A 26,872-nucleotide genomic window follows, 5' to 3' on the forward strand; every position below is an offset into this window, starting at 1 on the left:
CACTGTAAACCTAGGTCTGTGGGACCCAGGCTTGTGGACTCGGTGTTTCGGAGCCCATGCTCCATTGTAAACCTGGTTTACAACTGCTGGACCAGCAGAGCCATGCTAATGTGTCCAGACTACACTATGCAGACCTTCTGACTCAGGTCTATGGCTTGAGCTGCATCCAGATTGACTTGGGTCCAAGCCCTGTCATTTTTCACAGTGGAACTCAGGGTCTGACGCAGCGATGTCGCTTTCCAAGGGTACCCAAGAACCAAGATTGTGCGGCACCTTGCCACTACTTGCATGTAGTGTGACAGAGTTTTGGCTCTACTTGCTTTGGAGCAGGTCCCTGAAACCAACAGCCTGTAGCAGCATCAGCACTGCTTTCCAAGCCTTCTCAGACCTCAGTCTCTCTGTACAGGTAGTGACAGGCACACACCAACCCCCAGATACTTGGAGCATTCCCTGCAGTGTCCAGCCCATTATCCACGGGACACTTGCAGAATTACCAGGCCCACTCGTCCTAGAGGAACAGGATACCCCCCCCCCCCCCGCTTGTAAGATTCAACTCATGACCAGCACTTTGAATATATCTCAGTGCTGTGGTATTATGCATAGTGAAAACAAGAATAAATTTATCAAAGACAAGAGATGGGGGAGATAATGGATAAGGATATTGGAAACAAATGGTTACACAGAAAACAAAATTGTAACATGCTCTCCAGAGATTAAACTTAACTAACAAGTTAACCACCTGTCTAAAGATGTTTGTCACCCAAAGTCCTCTTTAGCGTTTTCAGCCTAGCTTGGCTGAGACCCTGCTTTCATGAATGGAGGTGGAGAATGCCAGGATGTTATCTTTGCCTTTTAGAAATAATCCCAAAGTTCATTGTCTTTACTTAGAGACAGGATAACACCCATCACTTTTTTTCTTTTTCTGTGTGCTCCTTTCTTGTTGAGTTCACATCAGTTCATTGCCATTTGACTTTGTTTGTAAATAGGCATCCATTGTGTTAGCTTACAATGCTTCATTTACAGCCTGACAGAAATACACATTTCTTACCTCCTATCTGGAAGAAGAGCCTAAGACATGTCACCTTTTGCTGACCTGCTTTTAACTTGTATGCTTAAAACCATAATATTCTAGTACAGATTAATAACTCCTTACATAGTACACATACATACATTTCACAATTATATTGATGACCAGTGTTCTCGCTGTCTTTCAGTTGAGAGCTCACAACTTTTTTTGGTGAACCAGAAGATACAGATCAGAATAAGGAGATTCTTGGAACCCTGCTGTATCTTGTCAGTGTGGGAGGGACCCACAGGACCCCACATTGTAGTGGCATGTAGGGTGATGGCATGGTGCTGTGAGGTGATATCATATCGTTGTCACAGTGCCATAAGGGGCAGAACAGGGCCAGCTGCCACATCTGCCAGGGGGCAGCATCATGGGGGACAGCCAAGTGCCCGGTGCCCAGCCTGCTGTCTCTCAGCGTCTCCACTTCCAGGGGAGTGCCTGTCAGCACGGGAGAGCTCTGCGCATGCGCCTCGGGGCTAGGCAGGCGTGGGCGAGAGGGAGCAAAGAGGACTCCGAGCCGCGCGTCCTTTGCGCATGCGCCTGACTGCTCGAAGGGCGGGGATCGTAGAAGCCCTGCGCATGCGTCCCATCCTGAAACGGGATGGGAAAGCGTCTAGCGCGCGAGCTCTACTCATGCGCCGGTGGGAAAGGGTGAATGTGTGCACTGCGCGATTCTAAGGGCTTACGCTGCGTGGTTGCGTCATGGCGTTGTGTTGTTTTTACGAAATCCTCTTTGGACTGGTGTGACGTTCTGTCCGAAGAGAGCAGGGAGCGTCTCGCTGGTGCGGGGTCGCTTCTTGGGAGGCTGGGGGTGTGGCAGGGAAGTGCGGGGACGGAAGGCGGGCAGCCCGGCTGGGGCTGGGCAGTGAAGTGTTTCGGGGGGGTTGGGCTGGGTGGGGGGCAGCCCGGCTGCGGCAGGCCTGGGGACGGCCCTTCAGGAGCAGGGATCGGAAAGGGGGGCAGGGAAAGGGGGCAGATGCGTAGCTTGTGGTCAGAGAGAAGTAATCTGAGTTATGGTGGCTAGTTGTGGTAGGAGGCAGGCTCCTGGCTTTAGTGAGGGTAAGGAGATGTGTGGGTCATCAGTACATTTGCTTCCTGCAGGAGGAGCAGGCACAGCACTGGTAGGGTCCCCAAGATGCCTGGAATGGTGATATTTGGGAGACGCTGGGCTATCGCTAGTGATGACTTTGTTTTTCCGGGAGCCTTTGAACTTTTCATCAGAATGATCTGGTAAGAGCCATCCTATCCTCTCTTCCCACCACCCTCCAAGGGGAGGAGAACCATGCAGCTGGGAGATCTGGTCTGCCATGGAAGGTGCACTGTACATCTGCAGTGCCCTATTATTAGAACCCAGTATGCCATTGTGCTAGGTGTTGTATGAACAGAACAAAAAGATGTTCCCTGCCCCAAAGAGCTTACAGTGTATAAGACAAGAGACAACCGCTAGATACAGACAGACTCAAGTGTTCTGCCTGCAGCCATTCCCTCCTGGTGACAGCAGGCTGAAGGCAAAATTGATCAGCGGCTGATTAACTATTGAGAAGTGATTTCTAGTCCTCTATAAAGGATTATGCAAATGTTAGGGTTATTTTAATTGTTTTATTTTAAATGTATGTTAACTTTCATGCTAATTGGAGTAGTCCTTGGGCTCCTTAGGAAATTGCTATTATGTATCTGTAGATTATCTTGTTGATTTTTATCACATGCCTGGGAAGCTGCTGAGTTGGTATGCTGTTAGGAATATTTGTTTAGATGCGATGTGAGACTGTCTGGTTCATTTGGCATTTTATTACATAGAAGTGAGAGAGAAATTGAGGGTTTTTTCCTATCATGTATTGATAACCTGGGTTTTCATATTGAGAATGAGACATGTAATGTAACTTTTGCATGCTGTACTAAATTAAGACCATACTACACAGTAATCATTTGCTACTACTTCAAGATGTGGTTGCATCACTTAAACTGATAAACTTCATCCATCATTGAAGTGCTCTGGGATCCATCTGAATGAAAGGTGCTATAAAAAAAGGAGGATATTGTTGAACTTGTAGTCTCTGTTGTGGTTACTGCAATATACTCTACTGGGGTCTTTACATTCTGTGAGTTTCATTGTGGGAACACGCCCTTTTTATGAATTATTTTTAAATGAAGATGGATAATTTTTTATGACTGAATTAGCTTTGTGGTGAAGTATGTTTCTTCCTAGCTGTGACAACTTATGGTACTGTTTTTCTGCAGGTGGATTGGAATTCTTATTTTGTACTCCATTCACAAAGGGAAATTTAACTGTACTGGAGGGGGATTATTGCACAGCTACCTGCTTGTCCTCCTCGTTCTCCTGGCTGTCATAATATGCACTGTATCTGCTATTGTGTATATCAGTATGCAAGGTAAATACTTAGTCTGCAATACCTGATATTTATAGTAGTAGGATTTATATATTTTATTTATATTTGCCATTAAAATAGAACAGATTTACAAACATTCTGTGTGCCCTGACAGTAATAAGATTTATAGTAACCACTTCTCCGTATTAATACTACCTAATACAAATAAATTAAACTCTGCTAACCTTAAATAATCAAATAGAGGTAACAGTTTACTACACCCTGTAGATAACTATAAAATAGGGGAACTCCAAAATATCCTCTCTCAACCAAATCAGATTCAGCAATGCTGCTACTTCCACCTCCAGCAATTTACTAGTTCACTAATAAATAATCTGAAAAGATGCACTGTTTTTAACACCTCTGACAGACTTCCAGGAGCAGCTATGCAGAATCCATCTGCTCCGTAATGGTACTTATAAACATAGCCTTATATAGTCACAGTCAGCACCACACATCAAAAGTGTATCAGATACAGTAGGCTGTTAAGGAAAAGTATATAGAAAGGTGGTCCACACAAATTATTCAGTGTCTTATTAATACAATAATTATGTAAACAGGAAGAGTTTCAGCTTGAGGAAGAGAGGCAAACTAATATGATATGGGAGCATATGCACAGACACCTTATCATGGGACAGAGAGGTACCTGTAATGGTCCCTTTGTATATTGTGTTCTGTTCTGGGAGCCTTATTACCAGAAAGATAGACCCTCCTAATACCGGTCTTAGGTACTTGTATGCCTTCATTAGGGTAGTATTTGAGCACTTCACAATCTCTAGTGTATTTATCCTCACAACACTCCAGTAAAGTATGATCTCCGTTTTACAGAGAGGCTGTGACTTGCCTGAGGTCACACAGAAAGTCTGTTGGGAGACCCAAGTCCAAGTCCCTGCTCCACAAGTCCTAGGCTAGTGCCCCAACCATTGGACCATCCTAGAGTGATCATAGAAAAACAGCTAAAATATTTAGGCATCTGGAGGGACTGATCTGATGAAAGATTAAAAATCAATGTAGGTACCTTGCCCAAACTACAAGTTTGGGGACGATTGGGGATATAACTATATATAAATACATGTATATAAACATCAAGGAGGGAGAAGGATTATTCAGCATAATTTAAGGGCATATAACTAGGAATCACCAGATAAATTAAGAAAGGGAAAACAGAGATTGGATCTCTGGGAAATTTAACAGAGAATTCCCCAATTAAAAACAATATCTCTGAAGGGAAATGGTGGAAACCCTGTTACTTAATGTCTCTAAAACTAAAGTGAAGAAAACTCTAGAAAATGTGCAATAAGGAAACTGGAAGATGGACTAGATAATCTAATAAGTCTCTCGTATATCTGGAGTCAATTGATACTTTTACATTATTTCCCCTCCTCCCCCCAATAGAAACAATTCAAGCACTTTCAAACAGTAACAGTGAAATAATCCATTGTTAGTTAAATTACGTGCCTGGATCAAGTGGGTGGACAGAAGTTTGTTAGGCTGAGTAACATGCATCACCATCTGAGGCACTGAAATGTTCAATTAATTAAGCTATCGTCTGCTTGACAATATCTGCCGCATTAGAGTGTAAATTGCCATTTTTAGTTTGTTGGGTGACAAGTTTTGTCAGTAACATCTCTGTAGTTGATAATCTCACAGTATAAAAAGTATTTATAAATTGAGCTCATCCCCGCCCTTCTATGAACTACTTGTAACTCACAGAAAATACAATAAGGTTTCTAGTATTTCAGACCTGGGTAGCTTTGGTTCTCTTTATCAGACAGATGCCACTTTTCTATTTTGATGAGATCCTTCTGCTAGAACACAATTTCATTTAAAAAAAAACAAAAAACTCAAACTCTCTTCATAGTTTTAAAGTAGTGAGACAAGGCTGGATGGTAGATTGGTGGTGGTACCCCAAACTGTGACACGAATGTGTGCATTTTGGGTCCCATCCTTATGCAGGGTGGATGCATCACAGACAACATGATTCCCTCCCAAGGAAGGGGACTGGGTTAGAACAATTAGCTAACTCCAAAGAGATTTTTGGGGTGGACTTGGAGAATAATGTTTGACTGCTCTTTTGCCCAAAAAGATGGAGTATTGCAGTCACAGACATCTGAACAGAATTTGTATCATCTTGTGTTCTTGTATTTAACTGCCTTATTAGTAAGCCCAGACCTATTGAGAAAATAAGCTGTATGGTGATTGGGTTTTTGTTGTAGCTAAAGTGACTTTGAGAAAAGTCCATGAATAAAGATCAGTGATTTAAACTCTGAGATTGATCTCTATTAAGTTGACTGGACAAACCTGTAAATCTTTAAAGATGCAACTCCAAATAGAAATACTTGTTCTATGCCACTATAATATGTAGAAGCAAAAAATGCTTGCCAGAAATGTAAGGAATCCCCTCCAAAACCCCAACCCCCTACCCCAGGCTGGTGAAAGTGAGGGAGGGTGGGGGAGAGCGAGCAATTGAGAGAGTGGGGCGGGGCTTTGGGGAAAGGGTGGAGCCTCGGGGAAGGGGCAAGGTAGATCCTGGGTTGCCCTTAAATTCAAAAAGTGATCTTGCGCATAAAAAGTTTGGAAACCACTGGCCTAGAGAGTCGAATCAGGTCCTATGTGAACAGGCTGAGGCTGAAATGTATCTTCTGGGAAATGAGATGTGTCCAACAACAGATACAAAAATTCCTCTGAGAAAGCAGAAATGATTTCAATATTTCCAGTTTTAAACCATTAAAAATGCTAAAGATGTTCACCATTCAGTTCTAAGACATTTTATGGTCTACAGTTTCACTTCTTCGAAACTTCACTTTAAAAATCTGTTTGTTGGGTTTTTATATACTTGATTAAATTTCACAGTGGGCACCATAGCATAAAAACACTGATTTTTGTGTGTGGATATTTTATGTACATAAGTGACTTTTTACTTAAATTCCATCTGTAATTTCAGGAACAATTTCTAACCCTGGGCCAAGGAAATCTCTTCCTAAATTGATTTATACTCGGCTAGGTCTTTATATCCCAGAATTGGTCTGGGCAGTTGTGGGCGCTATATGGGTGTCGGACACTGATGTACGTTGTGAAAGGACTGTGGTAAATGTCGTATTTTGGACAGTTATTGCAAGGTAAAGATGCTAACAGAAAACTAAGCTAAGCTTATATTATGCATTTATATTTTAAATATCCAGTGAAGATTTTTTCTGACCACTCAAAACTTGGATATTTGTTTTAAATTACTGGAGTTCCTTAAACAAGGATTTTTATAGTGAGTGAATATATAAAGACTAGAATAAACTCATTGTTTTCATTGTGCTTTTCTAATTACCTGAGAGATGTTGTGGCATCCTCCCTTACAAAGCTGGGGATGAAGTGAAAGCTATGAAGAGTAAAGTTGAGAAGGGGTCAAAAAGACAAACAAAGATGGACGATCAGACAGATGTGAAGAGGGTGGGAGAAGAGAAACAGAGGAGCAGGAATAGATGCCTTAAGAGACCGGTAATGGCATATGGAGCCTTCCCCAACTTAAGGTAGCTATTTCAAAACAGTCATCCATCAGTGGTGATTGCAGTAGAGGTTTAGTGTGTTATGTGAAATGAGTTGGCAGTCTCAATCCTGTTCCTAGTGTATTGGTGTCCCTATTACAAAGCCATCATCGGTACCAGTAAGTGAGTGTGCTGGTGGTATGCCACAATAAACTGTATTTTCTTTTCTATGACAAGAAGTATAGCTGACAAGAGCTATAGCTGCATGCTCTTGTATACAGTACTTTAGGAGTACATGGTTCACCAAGCCTTTCCTCCCACACCCTTCTGTTTTGCAGCTGGGTTATCATCCTCTTTACCATCGTTGCAGTTGTAATTGTCTTTGATCCACTTGGGGGGAAAAAGACACTGTACCTGGCTGATGATATAAATCGCAACTTGGAAAGCAGTCAATCAGGCCAATTGTTTTATAATGTCAAGAAGACCGCAACCAGAGTCTGGGAGAGGAGAATCAGGTTACTGTGTTGTTGTATTATGCAAGATGATGATCACCGAGTGGCTTTTACAAGTATTGCAGAGCTTTTCCGCACCTACTTCTCAGTAAGATGGAAAGATTTGTTTATTTGTTCTTATCATGCCATTTGACTAAACACTGGATCCTCAATACTGCAGCATTTTCACATGTGGCTCTTGCCTTTAGGTCAGTGAGAGTTCAGCAGTGCCATTTACTTGAGAATCAGGCTTTTGATACCTATCAGCTCTATTCTGAAACAGAAAACTTACACCACGCTGTCCTCCTTTTAACATGGGTTCCTTTGCCCTCTTGGGGGAAGAGATTGGCAAAATTGCACAAACTAACAAATTACAAACTTCAAACTTGGAAAAGTCACATGCTCAAGTAACCATTGTTTTCAAACTACTTTATTTTAACACACTTGGCACTTCACAGACATAGGAGCCAGATAAGCAATAGCTTCACAACAGTGAATTTGCCTCCACTTTTTCACCAATATTTTGGTCACAAACTTGCTTTCCGGTAATATCATGCTTGCTTGCATTTAAAAAATAAATTGGTACCATTACTTTTTTCCTTGTACAAACATATTCACTGTCTTCACTAAAAAAAAAAAAAAAAAAACCAACTCCACTGGAGTTTTCTCATGATCCTCTAAGAATGCCTGGTGGTATTAATTGAGTTTAGGATCTTGTCTATATTGGGAATTTAGATTTCCCAGTAAAGCTATTGGCTGTAATTCGGCTAGTGAAGTTATTTTTCTCTTCAGTTTGGGCAATTCCCTAGTCAGGGGAATGAGGTTGATTTTTCTTAACCTCGGTATGTGAGGATCCAGAGTTTACCATTTTTCCCCTTGACCATAGTAGGGAATGGTACAAACAGCAAACAATTTAGCTACAGGTATCAGAGGGGTAGCCGTGTTAGTCTGAATCTGTAAAAAGCAAAAAAAAGCTTTTTACAGATTCAGACTAACACGGCTACCCCTCTGATACTTGACACCATGCAAGGCACTGCATTTAGCCATATGGAATGGAAATCTATCAACTTCATGAAGAAACTTGCCATCTGAAAAAGTGAGGTTCTTACCCACGAAAGCTTATGCTCCCAATACTTCTGTTAGTCTTAAAGGTGCCACAGGACCCTCTGTTGCTTTTTACAATTTAGCTACATTAATTTATTGAGCTTATGAAGAGGTAATGTCAGCATTAACAGTGTGTTAAGGCAGTTCTCCCATCCTGAACTATACCAAACTGGCCCATACAAGAAAGCTACTCTGTAGAAAGCTCATCACAAGTTAAGGTCTGCGTAGTATTGATTGAGCTGGGACTTAACTGCCATCATGCTATACAGCTGTGTGAGAGAGTAGAGTTCAGCAGTGACCTTAGGATCTCTTTTCATACTCAAGGTTGGTGGGAGAGGTTCTTACTCATTAAAATGGTGTCTGTGCATGCTGCTCTATAATTGCCTCCAAGTCAGTGGGTTGTAGGATGTTAGAGGGAGCCTTGATAAGGGGAATAGTCATCCTGTGCAGCTGAATTAAAACCTCCCCACCTCTGTACCTGGACCTTTCCTCTGTAAACCCCCCTTCACTTATGCATGGTAGAAAAGGAAGTGCCCACGTCCTGATTTTGCTGAGTCTTCCCATTGCCGTCAAACTTCAAAATCCCAGTTCTCATGGCTAATAGAAGGGGAATCCTTCTGCCAATATTTCTAATTATTACTCATGATATAGCATGTTTATTTTGCCAGTCTCATTTCACATAAGTTGCTAAGAGTCTTCCAATGATCACTGTTGACCTAGAGTCAATTTGAACAAAAAATCTTGTGATGAAAAGCTCAATTACCATACTCCCTGGCCTTCTAATGTGGTTTCTTTACAGATGGAATAATCTTCATGGCACCCTAAGAACCCAATCCTGTGAGGGTCTGAGTGTCCTCACTTCTTATCAACTTCATTTGTGACTGTAGTGCTCATCACTTTGCAGGATCGAGCTCTAAATGACAGGGTTGTATCTACAGTACTGTTAAAGATCTGTAAGCAAATGCTATGTGCCTTGCCATAGGTTCAGAGCAGGAGTATTTGCTAGTCACATATCACAAATAACAGCATGAGCACTCCTTCAAAGTTACATAGTAGCTGTAGAGGGAGGTAAGCGTTTTTTTTTCCCCCTAAGTTGCTTGTGACAATTATTAGTCATGTTCAGATCATGTTTTGCTTTAGGGCTCCATAGGCCTTTTAAAGAAGATGCTTTTAACTTTCTTTTTTACATTGGAATTTATGTATGTGGCTTTTATTTGCAGAAAGTTTTTAAAGATGCAACATTGAGTGCGTTGGATGGGGATGTGAATGTTTCACAAGCACACCCTTGCTTTCTGATGTAAATGTATTTACTATAGAACTGCAAAAGAAAATCACTTTACATTTTTCAGTGGATTGCCTGTGATGATGTGGGTTTATTTTTAAAGAATGTTTTCCATTTTCTTTGGCAGGACACTGATCTGGTGCCTAGTGACATAGCAGCAGGCTTCACTCTGCTCCATCAAGAGCAAGATAAAGTGGAAAACTGCCCAAAAGAGCCTGAAGAAGTCCTGTGTCATTCCCACCTATCCCATGTGGTAAGATATGCTACCAAAAAACAGCTTTGTCATACAGCCTGTTTAAGGGACAGAGTCTTGTCAAACTGAACTAAAATGCAAGTTTTGTAAAAATTAGTTTTGACAAAATCTAAGGCTCATAGTTTCCAGTATTTTAAGTTCAAATAGGAAATTTTGTAATCCAATAAAAATCCTCTTATGAAGTTTGCAATCAAAACATTGCTGAATTGTACTAATACATGGAGAACCTGAAAGTAAAAATGACTAGAAAATGATTATAAACTAAAAACCTCCCACCAAAACTGGGCTATAAGGGTGGGATTTTCAAAAGCATCCAAGTGATTTAGGAAAATAAGTCCCATTGAAAAACAATGGGAGTTGTGTTCCTTAGGCACTTCCAAAAATTCCACCCCACAATTATGTTTTCATTTATATTGATAAATATGAAATTTTGAAATGGGAAGTAGGTATATGTGTGAAAATTATAGGTTTTTTTGGATCACCAAGAAAAATATGCACAGAAACAAATAAGATGACGTTCCAGTTCTATGAGCATAAAGCTGAAAATGTTGGTCTTGCAGTACAGATGCTCCCCGACTTACGCAAGCGTTCCATTCTGGAATGCCTTGCGCAAGTCGGGAACGTATACCCGACCATTATGTGCCCAAAAAAAAAAAAAAGCTTACGGAACTTTTTCCATAAGTGCAGATTTGCTAAAGTCAGGTTTGCGTAACCCAGGGAGTGTCATTATACTGTACTTGTCTTTCAAATTATAACTAAGTAACCAACATCCAGACAGGATGAGAAACAGAAACAGTTATTGTTTAATGCTTGCTGATCAGGAGTGACACTTCATTTTGGGATCTTCCACCCGTCTCTTAAATGGCTTAAAATGGGAAAAATCTCTTGTAAATTATTTTGTACCTTTTGTAATCTTTAATTTCTCACCTAATGCACCGTTTTAACCGAAGTAGATTATTCCACTTCAGTTGAAACAGTTTAAGTGCACGCCACTTACTAGATAGTTCCTTTTGAATTCAGCTGGTGGTAGGTTCTGTGCAAAGGAAAAAAAGCTCTTGTGAGAATTATCTGTTACATAATCTGTAGCTTTCCCTCCACCTACACCCCTTAGAATGAACATTTAATTTTCAGTTCCATGTTTATCAGTGCATAATAAAGTATAGAAACATATAAACTTGGTACTGTTACTGAACAATTACTTTAAATAATAATTAGAATTTTTCAAGACTCCATTTTCAAGACTTTATTATTAACAAATAAACCCTAAACTTTTTCTAAATAACAAAATTGAATATGCCTAAGTGTGAACTCTTTCCTCTCAGTTGTTCTGTTTTACTTACCTGGGGCTTACAGTGAAAAGGTAAAAGAATAAACATCATTGCCATGACTATTTGGGTCTGTGGGGAGATCTAGGCCCTTAGTGTTACAATGGCATGGTGTGCATCTGCCTTCTTTATCCTGGGCTTGCCTTACATGTTTGTTTTTTGTTTGTTTCTTTCCCCCTCCAGACTGATGATTTGGATATTGAATTAGAAAATGCTGCTCACTACATGCAGTTTGCTGCAGCTGCTTATGGATGGCCTTACTACATCTACACTAACCCATTTACTGCACTCTGTAAGCTTAGTGGTGACTGGTAGGTTGGTATAAGATTTTAAAAGTGCATAGTTTCTTTTTTAATTATTTGTTTTTTCATATCAGTACAAATCACTTAAATAGAAGTTCTCTTATTCCGTCAATTTCTATCTATTAATAAGTATACATGAGCTTGATTGCTAGAGTTGTCTTTCGCAAATTGAGTAAAAGGAAACCAGCCTTCAAAATACTACTTCAGATTTTGGAAGGGTAGGCAAGCTGTTTTCTTTGGCCAAACTTACAAAGCCATACACTGAACTTGATGGCATTTCTGTGTTTGGCTATTAACACAAGAAGATTTTGAACACTGCACCTGATTAATTACAAATGTTCAGAGAATGTTCGTGGGCATTAGTGACCAGAATCCTATTGATTTTGGATAGAATTGGACAACTGAAAGGGGGAATGGGAGACACATAGAGCAACAGCTTTAAGCCCCTCTGTATTTGTCTATAAAATCAAACAGTTGGTTAATGGCACCCATTAATGCCTTCCAGCAGAAAACTACCTCTGTCTCATTTCTGCCTGTCCTAATAAAGTTTAACATGTTTGCACCTTGAATGACTTATCTCCCCAAAAAATACTGGTTTGGGGGAATTGGGGCATGGGAGAATGGGAGTGTGCACACAGCCCCTGGCCTGGGAGACAGAATGGGGGAAGGGCACACAGAGCCCCTGGTGTGGAGTGAAAATAGAGGGACCTTGTATGAGTGGAGTGGGGAGCACCCAAGACCACTAGCATGGAGAATAGGGGGGAGACAGAACCTAGTGAGGCAGAGATTGGGGTATCCTGGTGTGGGTAGAGGGGGGCACACAGCTCCAGCACTGGGAAGATGGGGTGCATGGAGGGAAAAGGGTGCACACAGAGCTCCTAGTATGGAGGGTATGACAGGAATGGAGGTGCACACAAAGCTGCTGGCATGCGGGGAATATGGGGAAATTTCAGGGAGTACCTGAAATAAAGAGGGACAGGAGGGTAGCACACAGGGCCTTGTGGGATGGAGTGGAAGGATGCAAGGAGCACCTGGTGCTTGCAGTGAGCTCAGCCTGTGCAAGCTACAAAGAGTGTGACCCAATGGTCACAAGAAAACAAAGAAACAAGATTGCAAACAGTGTAAAGAGTTACTGGTCTTCATTCAGCCAGATCAATGTTAGTATCTGAAAAGGCATTTGATTGAGTTGAATGGACATTCCTCAAAATGGGGTCATGGGCTGTTGGAATCAAACCAAACTGAAAAAGATGGATTGAGGCCTTGTATGCTTTTGCTTAGACAAGAGTGTGTATAAATGGAAGTACATTGATTGTTTTCTCTATTTAGGGGAATCAGGCAAGATTCCCCTCCTAGACCTCTTTGTCTTACAGTGGAACCATTTGCTTCTATATAAGGAATGAGTCAGTTGTTAAAGACCCTGATCCTGAAATTCTCTCTGTATAGACAGTCTTCCCCCAAGTTAATGGGTCTCTGCACAGGCGGCTATCTGCACTGAGACATAAGTAAATCTCACCATAAACTAGCTTTGTATGTTAATATTATATTTAACATAATGTAACACAAGTGTGTCAAAATTAAGAAAAAGAAATAGATTGGGAAATTATACTAAGTGCATCAATGTCAAACTTTGGCAGCTTTGAAGTTGACCAAGTAAAAGTTATTATCTAACCCACCTTGTCTCCAATATTCTGTGATCATCACAGCTACAATAACACTGCAAACTTTGTCAGTTAATACTAAGAAGGCAAGCGTAATCTTATATAGTATCTCTCTGTTTAAATAGTCGCCTCCATTATTTGTGACATTAGGAGTGAATATTCCATCCAGCTTTAATTTCCATAAAGTTAATTTATCCTCCTGAGATGTCACAACATACAGTAATAAAGACTTGGGAGAAATTGAATGAATTTATAATTTTATAGCTGAAATTGTGGCTGGGGTCAAATTAACTCATTCCTTAGAATTGTTTTTGTACTTGAAATTTTTCCTCAAGTGTATGATTTCTATCTGGATGTAGTTTAAAAAAAAAAATTATCTTCTTAGGAATTTCCTTGTTTACTCTGCGAAAAGATTTATAGCAATGGTGTATTAGCCAGTCTTTATAGTATAAACACCCAGTGTGCTCCCAATAGAAACCCTGCTGTGAATGTAATTGAGTTCTTTTTCTGAAAGGAAATGTAACTAGCTGGAACTGGCAAGTTCACTTTTCTTTCCCATGTTTCCTTAGTTGCAGAAACAGCCCAACAGATTCTGATATAATTGGTGGTGATCATCTTAACTTTCACTTTGGATCCATCCTAAAAATAACAGGGCTACAGTACAGAGATTTCATTCATATCAGCTTTCATAACAAGGTAAACAATCTGGACAAACATTCAGCAAGAGAATTCTCAGTAATTTCTTGAGTTCAGTTAGAAACCAGGAAGAGGATGCTTTCCTCTCCTTGCCCTCCCCTGTTATAAAATGGAAGCCCCAACTAACCCAAAATGTTTTTAAAAGCATTTAAAAAAAACCCCAACCCTAATACACGGATGCTTGTTTAGATAACAGTGACACAAACATTGACATTTTTTTAAGTACTGACAGACTTCACAAAACATAACAAAAGCTCTCGCGTAACTTTGTACAAGAATAAGAGCAATCCTAATGATAACTTTCAATAGATTTTAAAAATCCTGAGTTCAGTAAGAAAAGTTTATATGCCTAAATAGAATTTCATGATGTCATGTTCATTTCTTTCCAGGAAACTACAATAAATTTGGTATCTTCATTAAACACATCTAATTTTTTATCCTTCAGATTTTCGAGATCCCATTTTTTGTTGCTTTGGATCACAAAAAGGAGGCTATTGTGGTTGCAGTGAGAGGAACCTTGTCTTTTGAGGTATCATCTCTGTTGTGTAACACTGGCTCTGGAGATGGGTATGTCCCAATGGTTTGGAGGAGACAGTACACTTCTCTGTAGTGGCTAGACGAAATACGTAGTGCTACAGTGACACAATTAATTTTAAAATAACCCAACAGTTGAGTCAGCAATGAGATAGGGGAAGTAGATAATCTTCTTAAGTGGTAAGCCTGTCTGTTCTTGGATGCCTGAGAGCCTATATGCCATTTTAAGGGGCAAGTGAGAGAAAGGCAAAGGTAATTTTGTGTCAATATGATGTGAGGTGTATGTACAGTGTACTTTCCAGCTTTTGCATAGTAGCTTGAATCAGAATATTGTTTGTATATACAGTAGCTGTAAAGGGCACTTTGTGATGGGTTTCTAGATATGTGTAAGTAAGAGACATTCATACTTCTCTTTTCTATGTGCAATTACTTGCAGACTCAAAGTTTGCTTGAGGATATTACTGTCGTAAAGACAGTGTCAAGGGCTGTGAAAATTCCCATAATAGATGTCTGTAGCAAAAGAGGTCTGTCTTGTTATTTACTTGCAGGATCTCCTCACTGATCTGTCAGCAGAGTGTGAAGACCTGACGCTCGAAGACGTTCTGGAAAATGGTTTTGTACATAAGGCATGTGTCATCTTTAACCATTTGAAGTGATTTATTCAATGAAAAAAAAATCAAATTAACAACCCTAAATTTCTTCAGTTAAATGGAATTAGCTGGTTTTTTTTGTGAGACAGAGTAGACCAGCTGTCTGGGTGGCTTGTTGGCAGTGTTCTTCTCTGCAATGCAGGAGGCAGAGTTTTTATGTTGTAGTCCTGGTGTTTTGCTTGCCTCCCGTGTCCCTTTAAATTAAAAAAAAAAAAAAAAGAAAAAATGTAAATGTGCAGTACACTCATTCAGGTGCCACTCTTGGGCTTCAGTAGAGCATTGAAACTGTTAACTAGGTTATCACACATTTTTGCAGTCAGTACTTTGAACACTGCATTTAAAGGGATATGTGTATTGCATTTCCAACTAGACACTACTTTTTTCTCTTAACTTAGAATACTGTCTTCTAGGGGATAACTCAAGCAGCAAATTACATCTACAGAAGGCTAATAAATGATGGCATTTTAAACCAGGCTTTCACCATTGCTCCTGTAAGTCCTGACTTGCAAATTATTCAATTTTGCCAGCAGTGTTTGACAAAACACTTCAGTTACATTGGAAACCAAAGTGGAGCAAGCTGTCTCTCTTTTAACCTCACCATATAACTCTTCTGTTTTTGTCTTTAGGAATATAAACTAGTTATAGTTGGTCACAGTTTAGGTGGTGGAACAGCTTCCATATTGGCCATCATGCTCAGAAACTCCTTCCCAACATTAAGATGTTATGCCTTTTCTCCTCCAGGAGGATTGTTAAGGTAAATACAACACTTGGTTTTAAGTGCAAGATACAGAAATCATTAAGATACTTACACAAATTCATCCCAGGTATGACTGAATGGAGTTGTTTCAGAGATGGATTTGGCTCGTATTTTGACAGAAGAAGCTGTAGTGGTTTTAAGTTTAATATATTAAATAGGGCTGTCAAGCAATTTAAAAAAATCACAATCACGCAATTTAAAAAAATTAAATTGCGCAATTAAACAATAATAGAATTCCATTTATTTAAATATTTTTGGATGTTTTCTACATTTTTCAAATATATTGATTTCAATTACAACACAGAATACAAAGTATAGTGCTCACTTTATATTTATTTTTGATTACAAGTACTAGCACTGTAAAAAAACAAAAGAAATAGTATTTTTCAGTTCACCTTATACAAGTACTGTAGTGCAATCTCCTTATCATGAAAGTGCAACTTACAAAAGTAGATTTTTTTTTTTGGTTACATAACTGCATTCAAAAACAAAACAGTGTAAAACTTTAGAGCCTGCAAGTCCACTCAGTCTTACTTCTTGTTCAGCCATTTGCTCAGACCAACAAGTTTGTTTATATTTACAGGAGATAATGCTGCCCACTTCTTGTTTACAATGTCACCTGAAAATGAGGACAGGCGTTCTCATGGCACTGTTGTAGCTGGCATCGCAAGATATTTATGTGCCAGATATGCTAAAGATTCATATGTCCCTTCATGCTTCAACTACCATTCCAGAGGATGTGTCCATGCTGATGACGGGATCTGCTCGATAACCATCCAAAGCAGTGCGGACCGACACGTGTTCATTTTCATTATCTGAGTGAGATGCCACCAGCAGAAGGTTGATTTTCTTTTTTGGTGGTTTGGGTTCTGTAGTTTCTTCATCTGAGTGTTGCTCTTTTAAGACATTTGAAAGCATGCTCCATGCCTCGTTCCTCTCAGATTTTGGAAGGCACTTCAGATTCTTAAACCTTGGATTGATGCTATAGCTATCTTTACAAATCTCACATTGGTACCTTCTTTGCCTTTTTGTCAAATCTGCGGTGAAAGTGTTCTTAAAATGAACAACATGTGCTGGGTTATCATCTGAGACTGCTATAACATGAAATATATGGCAGAATGCAGGTAAAACAGAGCAGGGGACATATAATTCTCCCCCAGAGAGTTCAGTCACACATTTCATTAACTCTTTTTTTTTGTTTGTTTGTTTTGTTTTTTTTTGTTTTTTTGCTTTTGTTTAAATGAGTGTCATCAGCATGGATGTGTGTCCTCTGGAATGGTGGCTGAAGCATGAAGGGGCATACAAATGTTTAGCATATCTGGCACGTAAATACCTTGCAATGCTGGCTACAAAAGTGCCATGCAAATGCCTGTTCTCACTTTCTATTGACACTGTAAATGAGAAGAGGGCAGCATTATCTCCTGTAAATGTAAAACTGAATGGACTTGTAGGCTCTGAAGTTTTACATTGTTTTGTTTTTGAGTGCAGCTATGTAACATAAAAAATCTACATTTGTAAGTTGCACTTTCACAACACAGAGATTGCACTACAGTACTTGTATGCGGAGAATTGAAAAATACTATTTCTTTTGTTTACAAATATTTACACTGTAAAAGATAATCAAGAATAATATAGACTTTGATTTCAATTACAACACCAAATACGTACGTACTTTCTCTCTCTCTCTCTAACATCCACAATATTTAATAAATTTCAATTGGTATTCTATTGTTTAACAGTGTGATTAAAACTGTAATTAACCATGATTAATATTTTTGAGTTAATCGCATGAGTTAACTGCAATTAATCGACAGCCTTAATATTAAAGAAATTTGAACAGGCTTATCTTGTTCTGACTGTGGGGTTTGCCTTTGTAGATGATGACTGAAACTTGTTCATAGCTTATTTATAAAATAAAGTTTTCCAGCAAAGTTGTAATTGTCCCATCTGACATTGTTCCTGTGTAGCCATTAAAGAATTAAATACTCTATTAATTCTGTTAACGAATACACTGTTAATACTGAAAGTAAATGCTTCAAATCAAAATCCTTAACTAATCTTGGCCTGTACATAGAATCATAGAAATTTAGGATTGTAAGGGACCATGAGAAGTCATCTAGTCCATCCCTATTATTTAGCATGTGTAAGGGGGTTCAGTATAACCTGCTCTTGAATTAGTCTTAAAAGGCTAGTTCCAGAAAAAAGTGCAGTAAAATAACTGAATGTTTTTATTGCAACACATTATTATATTATACAAATAACATAGGTCATAGCAAAACTAAAATATATTTATTTATTTATTTATTTATTTTTAGCAAATCACTTGCAGACTACTCTAAATGCTTCATTGTGTCAGTCATTGTTGGAAAGGACCTTGTTGCAAGGTAAGGATGTGACTTGAAATGGACCATTACATTTTATTCAGAGATGGTTATTCTCCAGCAGTTGGCCTAAGAAGCTTTTTTCACTTTGTTTTGTATGTTAAACAGGTTAAGTATGCCCAACATGGAAGACCTGAAGAGAAGGCTAGTGAGAATAGTTGCTAATTGTAACAGGCCGAAGGTAACAAAACACACCATGAACAATAAAAGCGAAGGGAATTGTCAAGTAGTTTTGATACAACTTTTAGTGTGGTGATGGCTTGTTTTCTGTTAACGAGGGGGTTCCAAAGCACAAATTGAATAGAAATAGAAACATAGGTATATGGTGTCATCTTATTTAAACCTTTCCCTGCTGTTTTGGAAACTCTTGTGGTTGTGCATAAGACCTGAGAGCTGAAATAGGGTATATAATTCAGACTAGTTTGCTGCTCAAGGGAAATGCAAAATATAAACCAAATAGCATAAATGGTGACAAATCCAATAAGATTTTTTAATAGTTTTAGTAAATCGTTATTACTTACAAAAATAGGGGATTTGTTGAAAACATCTTTATTTTCAGTGCCTTTTTTTAAGGCAAAAATCTCAAATTTTTATTGCCTAGTTTTTGGTTTTGGTATTAGTGAGGTTAAACGCTATAGGCTGCAGTCAAGTTCACATGTGTTTTGGGAGACCTAGTGGTGGATCTCCTGCAGGGCAGCATTGTTTATTTACCATCCCAATTTGTTGCTATGTTGGCTAGAAGGAACTAGAAGTATGCAGAGGCTGTGCAAAGTGTCTGTAGTGGGACAATGTGCCCCTGGTGTTGCTCAGCAATGATCCCTGCAGCTGATTAAGGAGGGATTGATAGATCAATGACCGAGGACTCCAGTATGGCTCAGTAGGCTAAGTTTGGTCCTGTCTTCTGGGACCAAAAGGGGGTGGGAATTTTGTAGAAGGGACTCCTTCTCCCCATCACCAGGGAAGGCTTTGTCTGGCTGTACCATCAGCCCTTACTGCTCATTGAGGAAACACAGGTGAAGTTCCAAAAGAAGCTATGCTTGCATTCTCAGAGCGGTAGTCATTGGAGAAGGATCGCATGCTGGATGAGGCTTTAGGGTGGTCCTCCTGGAGGACTGGAACAATAAATTGTCAGGAAGATGACTTCCTTGTGGTGTGAGAAGGAGTGGGTTAAAAACTGCCCTCCATCGATGCCTAGAGTTAAACCCTAGATCCTCCGCGGGTTTTTCCACAAGATTTGTGTGTACTTCCAAGATTAGCGACCCTATGGAGGCCTTCTGTGGAGAGTTAAACTTAAAGAAGCTGATAGGCAGCTAGAGATTGTGAATGTGGGGATTCAAGCTGGATAGGAGAACTGGGGGAGGAATTAATTGTCAGAGTTGCAGATGTTTCCCTCTGAATTGACCCTTCTTAATTAATTGATATCAGCTCAGTCCACAAAAAAGTGTCTCTACTTAATTTGGAGAAACTTGGGTATAGAGATCTTGCATTTTGTGTGTGTTTTTAAAATTAAATACTACTTTGGAAATAAACATCAAAATTTCATATTCTGCTTCTTTCTCTCTGAACTCAGTACCAGATCCTGTTGTATGGGTGTTGGTATGAAGTGTTTGGAGGAGATCCAGATAACTTCCCAACTGAGTTAGATGGTAGAAGTCAAGATGCCCTAACCCAGCCTCTTCTAGCTGAAGAGAGTTTAATGATGCATCGGTCACCTTCTTACAATGCCATTGAGGATGAATCTCCTTTAAATGCTCCACCTCAGTATCCTCATCTTTATCTCCCAGGAAAAATCATCCATATTGTAGAAGAAACCAGCTCAAGAAGGTAAATGATCAGCATTATGCTTCACTGAATTATTAAATTGAAGCTTCTCTTCTTCACCTTAGAAGCAGAGGCAAGAGCTCTGGTCTCTCTGCTCTCATCTTCTCCTACATCTATTCATGCTCTTTATATATTGTATCCAATCTTCTCTGGTGTTCCCTGATTCTTTAACCTACTTCTGAGTCAGTGCTTCATTTCACGCTTACCCCCAAAACTGGGAACAACCTCCTCATTCTTTGTCTCCTCTACTGAATACTGTCTTGTGACATTGCAACTGTAATGACCAAAATCCATTCTGTGTTGAATCTGTTCTACTCACTTACACCTTTAAACAGTAAACTAGCCAGGACAGGTACTTGTTATGTGTTTGGCCTAGGCCACCTACTGTACAGCACTATATAAGGCATCACAAAGTATTTAGGTGCTGTAATGGTGATGCTAATTGCTTTGTTACACACTACCGTGACATTACCATTGTTTGTGGAGTGAGCACCTAGTTATTGTCAAAGTTGGTGTAATACCATCCATTATACTGAAATGGGCTTGTCCCAGCCATGGTGCACTTGTGTTAATGATGTAGTACTACCATTTCTATTACATATTTGCCTTAATAACTGTAGCCTGAGCATGCAAATCTCTCTGCTTCTGGCTCCTGTACTTGGAATTCTCAAACTGGTCCAGCAAGAACCTTGCTGCCTCAGCTTCTCCCTCCCTTTGAGTTGAAGCAGGAAGGAGACAGATGCTCAAATAGCAAAGAAAATGGGGGTTATGAAACTACCAAAAAAGGAAGTATTTTTAAGAGTTTTAAAAAAAGGCAAATCTCTTCCCTGCTTCCTCACTTCCCACTCTATGGGCCAGCAAGGCTCCTGCCTCTGTCCACCCCTCCTAGTTCCATTTTGAAACAGACACAAAAAGATGGATGATTTAGAGGAGAAAGAGCCTCCTTGTTGACCAGAAGAGAAGGGAGGAGGAAAATGAAGAAGGGTGGACAGGCCAAATTCTTTTAAAACACTTTCCTTTCAGCCGTTTGCCAGCCCTCTTTCTTTTAGCTTTCTGGTTTCTTCTTTCACATTCGTTTTTTAATATTTGTAGCTTTAAAAATCAGTACTGTTTGGCAATAACCTGAGGATGGTCTCAATTGAGTGGGTGGATAATTAATATCAATAGCCTGGGCTAATAAACTCCCCAGCCTTCCTCCTCAGTTCAGCCTGACACACAGTAATTAGCTGTATTATAATATTTAATCTAATATTGGATATGTAATAAAAGCACCCTCAACATAATGGTAGTCAGTAAATAACACACCACTATTTTGTCCAGTCCATCTAGCCCCAAATGTGATTTTGAAATATTGCTAATAAAAAATAAATAACCATTTTAAAGACTAGGAAAAAAGGGTTCCTTTAGAAGTTTCAGATGTAGAAAATGGCAAATATTGGTTTAGTTTTATATTGATGGAAATATGGAAAAAATTATTAGCTGCTCATTGATGTCACTAACTAATGTGTTCATCATTAGTTGAGAAATTCCATTTGTTTATGTAAATAAACCGACAGACTCCATCTGCACAAATGTTACAATAGAACAGGATCTGTAACTCAGGGTAAGAAGAATGTGGGAATAGGATTAGTTCTCAAATTAGCTTACTTCTGATCTCACTGACGTTGTTTTACCATTGATATAAATTGGAGCACAGTAGGCCAAAACGGAGGGTTTTTTGAAAAGCTCACTTTTTCTTCTAATTATATAAAATATTTAGTAGTAGCTGAGTAAAGATTTGTTTATATCCTTTAATAATCTGCAAAGGTTTTAAATATATGACCAATATGCTTTCTAAGGCCAACATGTGGATTTGCACTGTATAGTGGACACAGATCAAAATTCATGTGATATTCTAAATGTCTAAAAGGCTTTACTGAAATATTTCTTTTTAGGTGGTGTTCTTCTGATGTTAAATATACTGCAAGATGGTCAAAAGAAACAGCCTTTAGCAATATTTTAATAAGTCCCAAGATGATAACGGATCACATGCCAGATGTTGTGCTCAAAGCCCTGAACAACTTGACTGAGGAAAAAGCATCTTGTATTACCTGTCAAATAGAAGGAGACTTTCACACCAACACAGTATGACTATAACTCTAAGAGAACAGCCCTATTTTTTTTTTTCTTTAGGCTTCAAGTATTCAGGAGCCTTTAACCTCAGACTTAAGTGGTGGTGTGGGTTTTGGGTTTTTTTGTTTTTTTTTAACATGCCTAAAATAGAAACTGTAGAGGGGTTGTCTTGGTGACGGTCATAATGCAAAATGCATTTTACTCTGCAGAGGTTCTGCAAAAGTAAACGTTACTGGCTAACTGTAATAAGATAGTTAAAATGAATGTATTCAAGATTTTGACAGAAGCAAATCTAACCTTTCTGGAAATGGGACAGTAAGATGAGTCTTAGCCAGTTACATGTAAATTACTGTATCTTTCATTTTACAGCTCGAAGGATTTGGATAAACTGCGAACACAATTCATAGGGAGATAATTGAGCTAGACAAGAGGAACCATGACACCTAAATTCTAATTCTAGCTCTGCCACAGACTTGCTATGTTATCTTGAGCATGTCACTTAACTTCCATTGTGTCTCAGTTTTACAGATGTAAAATTAGGGTATTACCCATCTTTGCAAAGCATTGAGATTCTTGGGTGAAAGGTGCTTATGTAAAAGCACAGTATTAATAATTATTAGAAATGAACACTGCCACTAGGAAGTTTCATTAAAGGAAATTGGGTAGTAAATGATGGTGCAGTTGCAAATCTAGTGCAGAGAGGTTTAAAAAAAATAGTTTTCTATTTTGTTTTTAAACAGCCAGTCTTGATTGCACTAGTTACCTTCTGAAAATACCTCCATGGTATCTCATTTATTTCATGACAATTTTCTAATATTGGATCTCTTGTTTTTCAAAATGCTGCTTGGATACATGTGCAATATTTTTGTATGTTTGTTTTTAACCCTAAAGGACTCATTTTAAACTCTAGAATGTAGGAATAAATCCCCAAAGAAATTCTTAAGGGAATGACAGAGAAGCATTGTACCCTTTCTACACTAGATCCAGCCTGAGACTAATGACCCTCTGACTCTTACCTTCCATACATTGCAACTCCACTATTTAAATTGATTGTATGGTGAATGTCTGATTAAACTTGGTTGTTTTGTACTGAGCAAGTGATCCTTTTGTAAAAAGCATATGTTGCTTGTCAGAGACAGTCCCTTATTGTACCTTTACTTTTTTTTTTTTTTTTTAAAGTCAGAATTTGTGTAGTGGGGTAGTGCAAGTTTGTTTTGGTAGTCCTCCTGTGCCCCTTCAAGCAGGAACAAAATAAAATCTCAATGTGTCTCAGTGGAAGCATGCAAGTGTATGTGTAACACAGGACAGGAAATTTGATTTGTATATTAAAAAGCAATGCAGGTTGTGGATTTTGTGCTACAGCAACACTTTAAGTACTTAGTGTAGTGATTTACACCGCCAAGACAAACCCCTCACATCATGTCTAGAGCACTTTGACCTATTGCTGTTTGAAGTATCACTGCACTCCCAGTGGAGGGCACGCTAACTTGTCCTTTAGACCTGTCTTAAATATCGCCATCAGATTTTAGTACAGTAGTACCAAAACAAAGGCAAGATGCTTCCTTTGATTTTTCCCCTCTAGTGTGAAGTTTAATCCCTGCTTGTAAGAGTTCCTATTAACTGTCCCTGTGCACATCACAGTAGCGGTCTTTCTGAGCAGCAAGGCTAGAAGTTTTCCTGTTGGGCACTGGGACAAATCCACAACTGTTTGAGGTTTTATAAAGATCAGGGAGATGACACCTGTAGTAAGATGAGGCCCTGAAACAAACTCTTGTAGCAAGGGCCTGAAGCCTGAACCAAAGTATTTCCAGGCATTGCTAAGCAAAAGCTGGGCTGTGAGCCAGAGGCAGGCCCCACTCACAGAAGTTGGCAAGAAGAGGGCTGCTAGAAGCAGGTGCATCCATGCATTAGTGCTAATAAGAGGGACTTGTGCCAAGATAGCATCAGCACACTCCACAGAGCTAACAAGGAACAGGCAGGTGCATATTAAAGACAGGGTCAAAAGGACAACATAAGGGATAGATTTGTTTGAACCAACATGATCAAAGGGGGGAGACAGCCCCCAATGAGTCAAGGGACTGTACTGCAATACATCAGTAGTGATGAGTAATCTGTCCTGTAACTGTATAAAAGTAGGTCCTGGAGTGCACATCTTTGTCTGGCCTAGGGGGCAGTGGAAAGTCCTGCCACTGACTGAGCTGGTCCATTGCTGGGGGCATAAATTCATAGTATGTCTTGTAGAGTCTACAAGAAACTATTACTGTGTTTCGTTTAATAAACATGGCTTACGTTCCTTCATACCTTACTAGAGTGGTCTTTGGGGGTTCTCTCAGGGTCTGCTGTCAGCTATCTGTGCAGAACTGGGGCAGCACACAGAAGGAACACACACACACAGATGACTTATCATTGAACAAGAGCAGAACACCACACCGGTAGCTTCTGACACCACCACCTACTGCCTTAGCCAATGTGGGAGAAGCAGGGTCTTGAATTCATGTCTTCCACAATCATCATGCTATCTTCCAGGGGCTCTCAAACTGGAGGTCAGAACACCTCAGGGGTGTCATGAGCTGTCAGCCTCCACTCCAAACCCTGCTTTGCTTTCAGCATTTATAACAGGGTAAAATATATAAGAAACTGTTTTTAATTTATTGGGGGTGGGGGTTGTACTTCGAGGCTTGCTATGTGAAAGGGGTCACCTGTTCAAAAGTTTAAGAACCACTGCTATAGTCATATACACTAAGTAAAAGAGCTCTAACAGGCAAGATTAAGACCCAGAGCAGATTAGCCACTTCATCTGGGATGCAAGAGACCCAAGTTTCTGTGCACTGGGAGAAATAGATTGAGGTGTAACCTAGTCACTCTTGGTTAGTGGGCTGTCACATGCTTTACTTTAGTACACATAGGGCAGATGTTAAATATGGGCCTGTCATAACTATAAAGGGAAGGGGGTAACAGCTGTCCTGTGTACAGTACTATAAAATCCCTCCTGGCCAGAGACTCCAAAATCCTTTTCCCTGTAAAGGGTTAAGAAGCTCAGGTAACCTGGCTGGCATCTGACCCAAAGGACCAATAAGGGGACAAGATACTTTCAAATCTTTGGGGGGGGGGGGGGAAGGCTTTTGTTTGGGGGTTCGTTCGCTCTTGGGACTGAGAGGGACCAGACATCAATCCAAGTTCTCCACATCTTTCTAAACAAGTCTCTCCTATTTCAAACTTGTAAGTAAATAGCCAGGCAAGGCATCTTAGTTTTACTTTGTTTTCTCAACTTGTAAATGTACCTTTTACTAGAGTGTTTATCTTTGTTTGCTGTACTTTGAACCTAGACTAGAGGGGAGTCCTCTGAGCTCTTTAAGTTTGATTACCCTGTAAAGTTATTTTCCATACTAATTTTACAGAGATGATTTTTACCTTTTTCTTTAATTAAAAGCCTTCTTTTTAAGAACCGGATTGATTTTTCCTTGTTTTTTAGATCCAAGGGCTTTGGATCTGTATTCACCAGGGAATTGGTGAAAGGTTTCTCAAGGCTCCCCAGGGAAGGGAATTAGCTTGAGATGGTGGCAGCGGACCAGAGCTAAGCTGGTAGTTAAGCTTAGAAGTCTTCATGCAGGCCCCCACATTGTACTCTAAAGTTCAAAGTGGGGATACAGCCTTGACAGGGCCAGAGTAAGTGTTCTAAGTGAACCACAGAAATATCAGATTCTACAAAATATAAACTTTTCATTAATGCAAGGAAAGCATGATGCACTGTTGGCTGCTTCTTGAAAGCCCTCCCCATTAGTCTTACTGGTGTGTTGTCTATAATGTTCATGCCATCAATTGTAACTGCTGATCACTCCTACTTTATATACTTAATTTTATCAGACAGGAATAGAGGGAGAATAAAGTTGCTGCAACAAGGGAAATGAAGAGCAAAGAAAGGAAACGGGCAATAGCATTGGGCACAAACAGAGGTGGATGTCCTCCCAGTAAGTGATGCTGACTGACTAAACAAAGAATGACAACGGCCATTCTTGATTAGGCCTCCCATTAGCAGTGAGATATACTATTTTAAGGAAGGGAGGAGGTAGTCCTAGAGTTATACTCCAGCCCTCTCCACAAAGGAATTTGAAAGCATGGTCTAGGGGATAAGATGGTTGTCCTATACTACAAGTCCCAGTTTTCAAATCATTGAAGCATTAAATTGCCACCACTGGGAGCTAGAGACAGTAGTAGCTGGTTAGCTTTCTATCACAACTGAAACAGGGATCAAGGCAAGGTAGTAAGAAGAATGCAATTTTATTTGAAGGGCCAAAGCATGGCATCCTACAAAGAGCAAGAAAAACTGTCAGGGCCAGCAAACTTCTCTCAGCATTATTCTCGGGTTAGTGACCCAAGAACTAGTTTTTTTAATCTCTAACCCTATGACATCTAGCAACCTGGAATTCATTTGTTCTGAAGAGCATGTACTTACATATTACTGAAAGACAGACAGTTCCAAACTACTACCATTCTGCTATAAATAGCAAGCACACACACTTCTGCAATAAAGATTTAAGAACATTTTGACAAAAAAAATCAAGCACTACCAATGA

At 39.6% G+C, this 26,872-nt stretch overlaps 1 protein-coding gene across 6 annotated transcripts; it reads left to right on the plus strand.

The window, feature by feature from the left end:
- Window positions 1-1,701: 1,701 nt before the first annotated feature.
- DAGLB (diacylglycerol lipase beta) lies at window positions 1,702-24,596 on the plus strand. Of its 6 annotated transcripts, none has more exons than XM_042853200.2 (16): window positions 1,702-1,720; window positions 2,171-2,299; window positions 3,308-3,459; window positions 6,401-6,575; window positions 7,271-7,532; window positions 9,937-10,062; window positions 11,571-11,698; window positions 13,917-14,043; window positions 14,489-14,572; window positions 15,126-15,203; window positions 15,638-15,718; window positions 15,854-15,981; window positions 18,300-18,368; window positions 18,474-18,546; window positions 19,936-20,189; window positions 22,121-24,596. In XM_042853200.2, the coding sequence occupies exons 2-16, from the start codon at window positions 2,205-2,207 to the stop codon at window positions 22,314-22,316; spliced, it is 2,028 nt and encodes a 675-aa protein (XP_042709134.2). In that variant the 5' UTR covers window positions 1,702-1,720; window positions 2,171-2,204; the 3' UTR covers window positions 22,317-24,596. The 6 variants fall into 6 exon arrangements, with proteins under 6 accessions (XP_042709134.2, XP_065415041.1, XP_005304770.2 ...); XM_005304713.5 differs by having other exon boundaries at window positions 1,715-1,851; XM_065558969.1 differs by lacking the exon at window positions 15,638-15,718.
- Window positions 24,597-26,872: the final 2,276 nt, after the last annotated feature.

This window comes from Chrysemys picta, chromosome 10 (assembly GCF_011386835.1).
Source record: "Chrysemys picta bellii isolate R12L10 chromosome 10, ASM1138683v2, whole genome shotgun sequence".
Taxonomy (NCBI): domain Eukaryota; kingdom Metazoa; phylum Chordata; order Testudines; family Emydidae; genus Chrysemys; species Chrysemys picta.

Coding starts and splice junctions, on each gene's coding strand:
- DAGLB (XM_042853200.2), top strand. CDS start 2,205: ATGCCTGGAATGGTGATATTTGGGAGACGCTGGGCTATCGCTAGTGAT. Junction 2,300..3,307: donor CTTTTCATCAGAATGATCTG/GTAAGAGCCATC, acceptor GTTTTTCTGCAG/GTGGATTGGAATTCTTATTT. Junction 3,460..6,400: donor TGTGTATATCAGTATGCAAG/GTAAATACTTAG, acceptor CTGTAATTTCAG/GAACAATTTCTAACCCTGGG.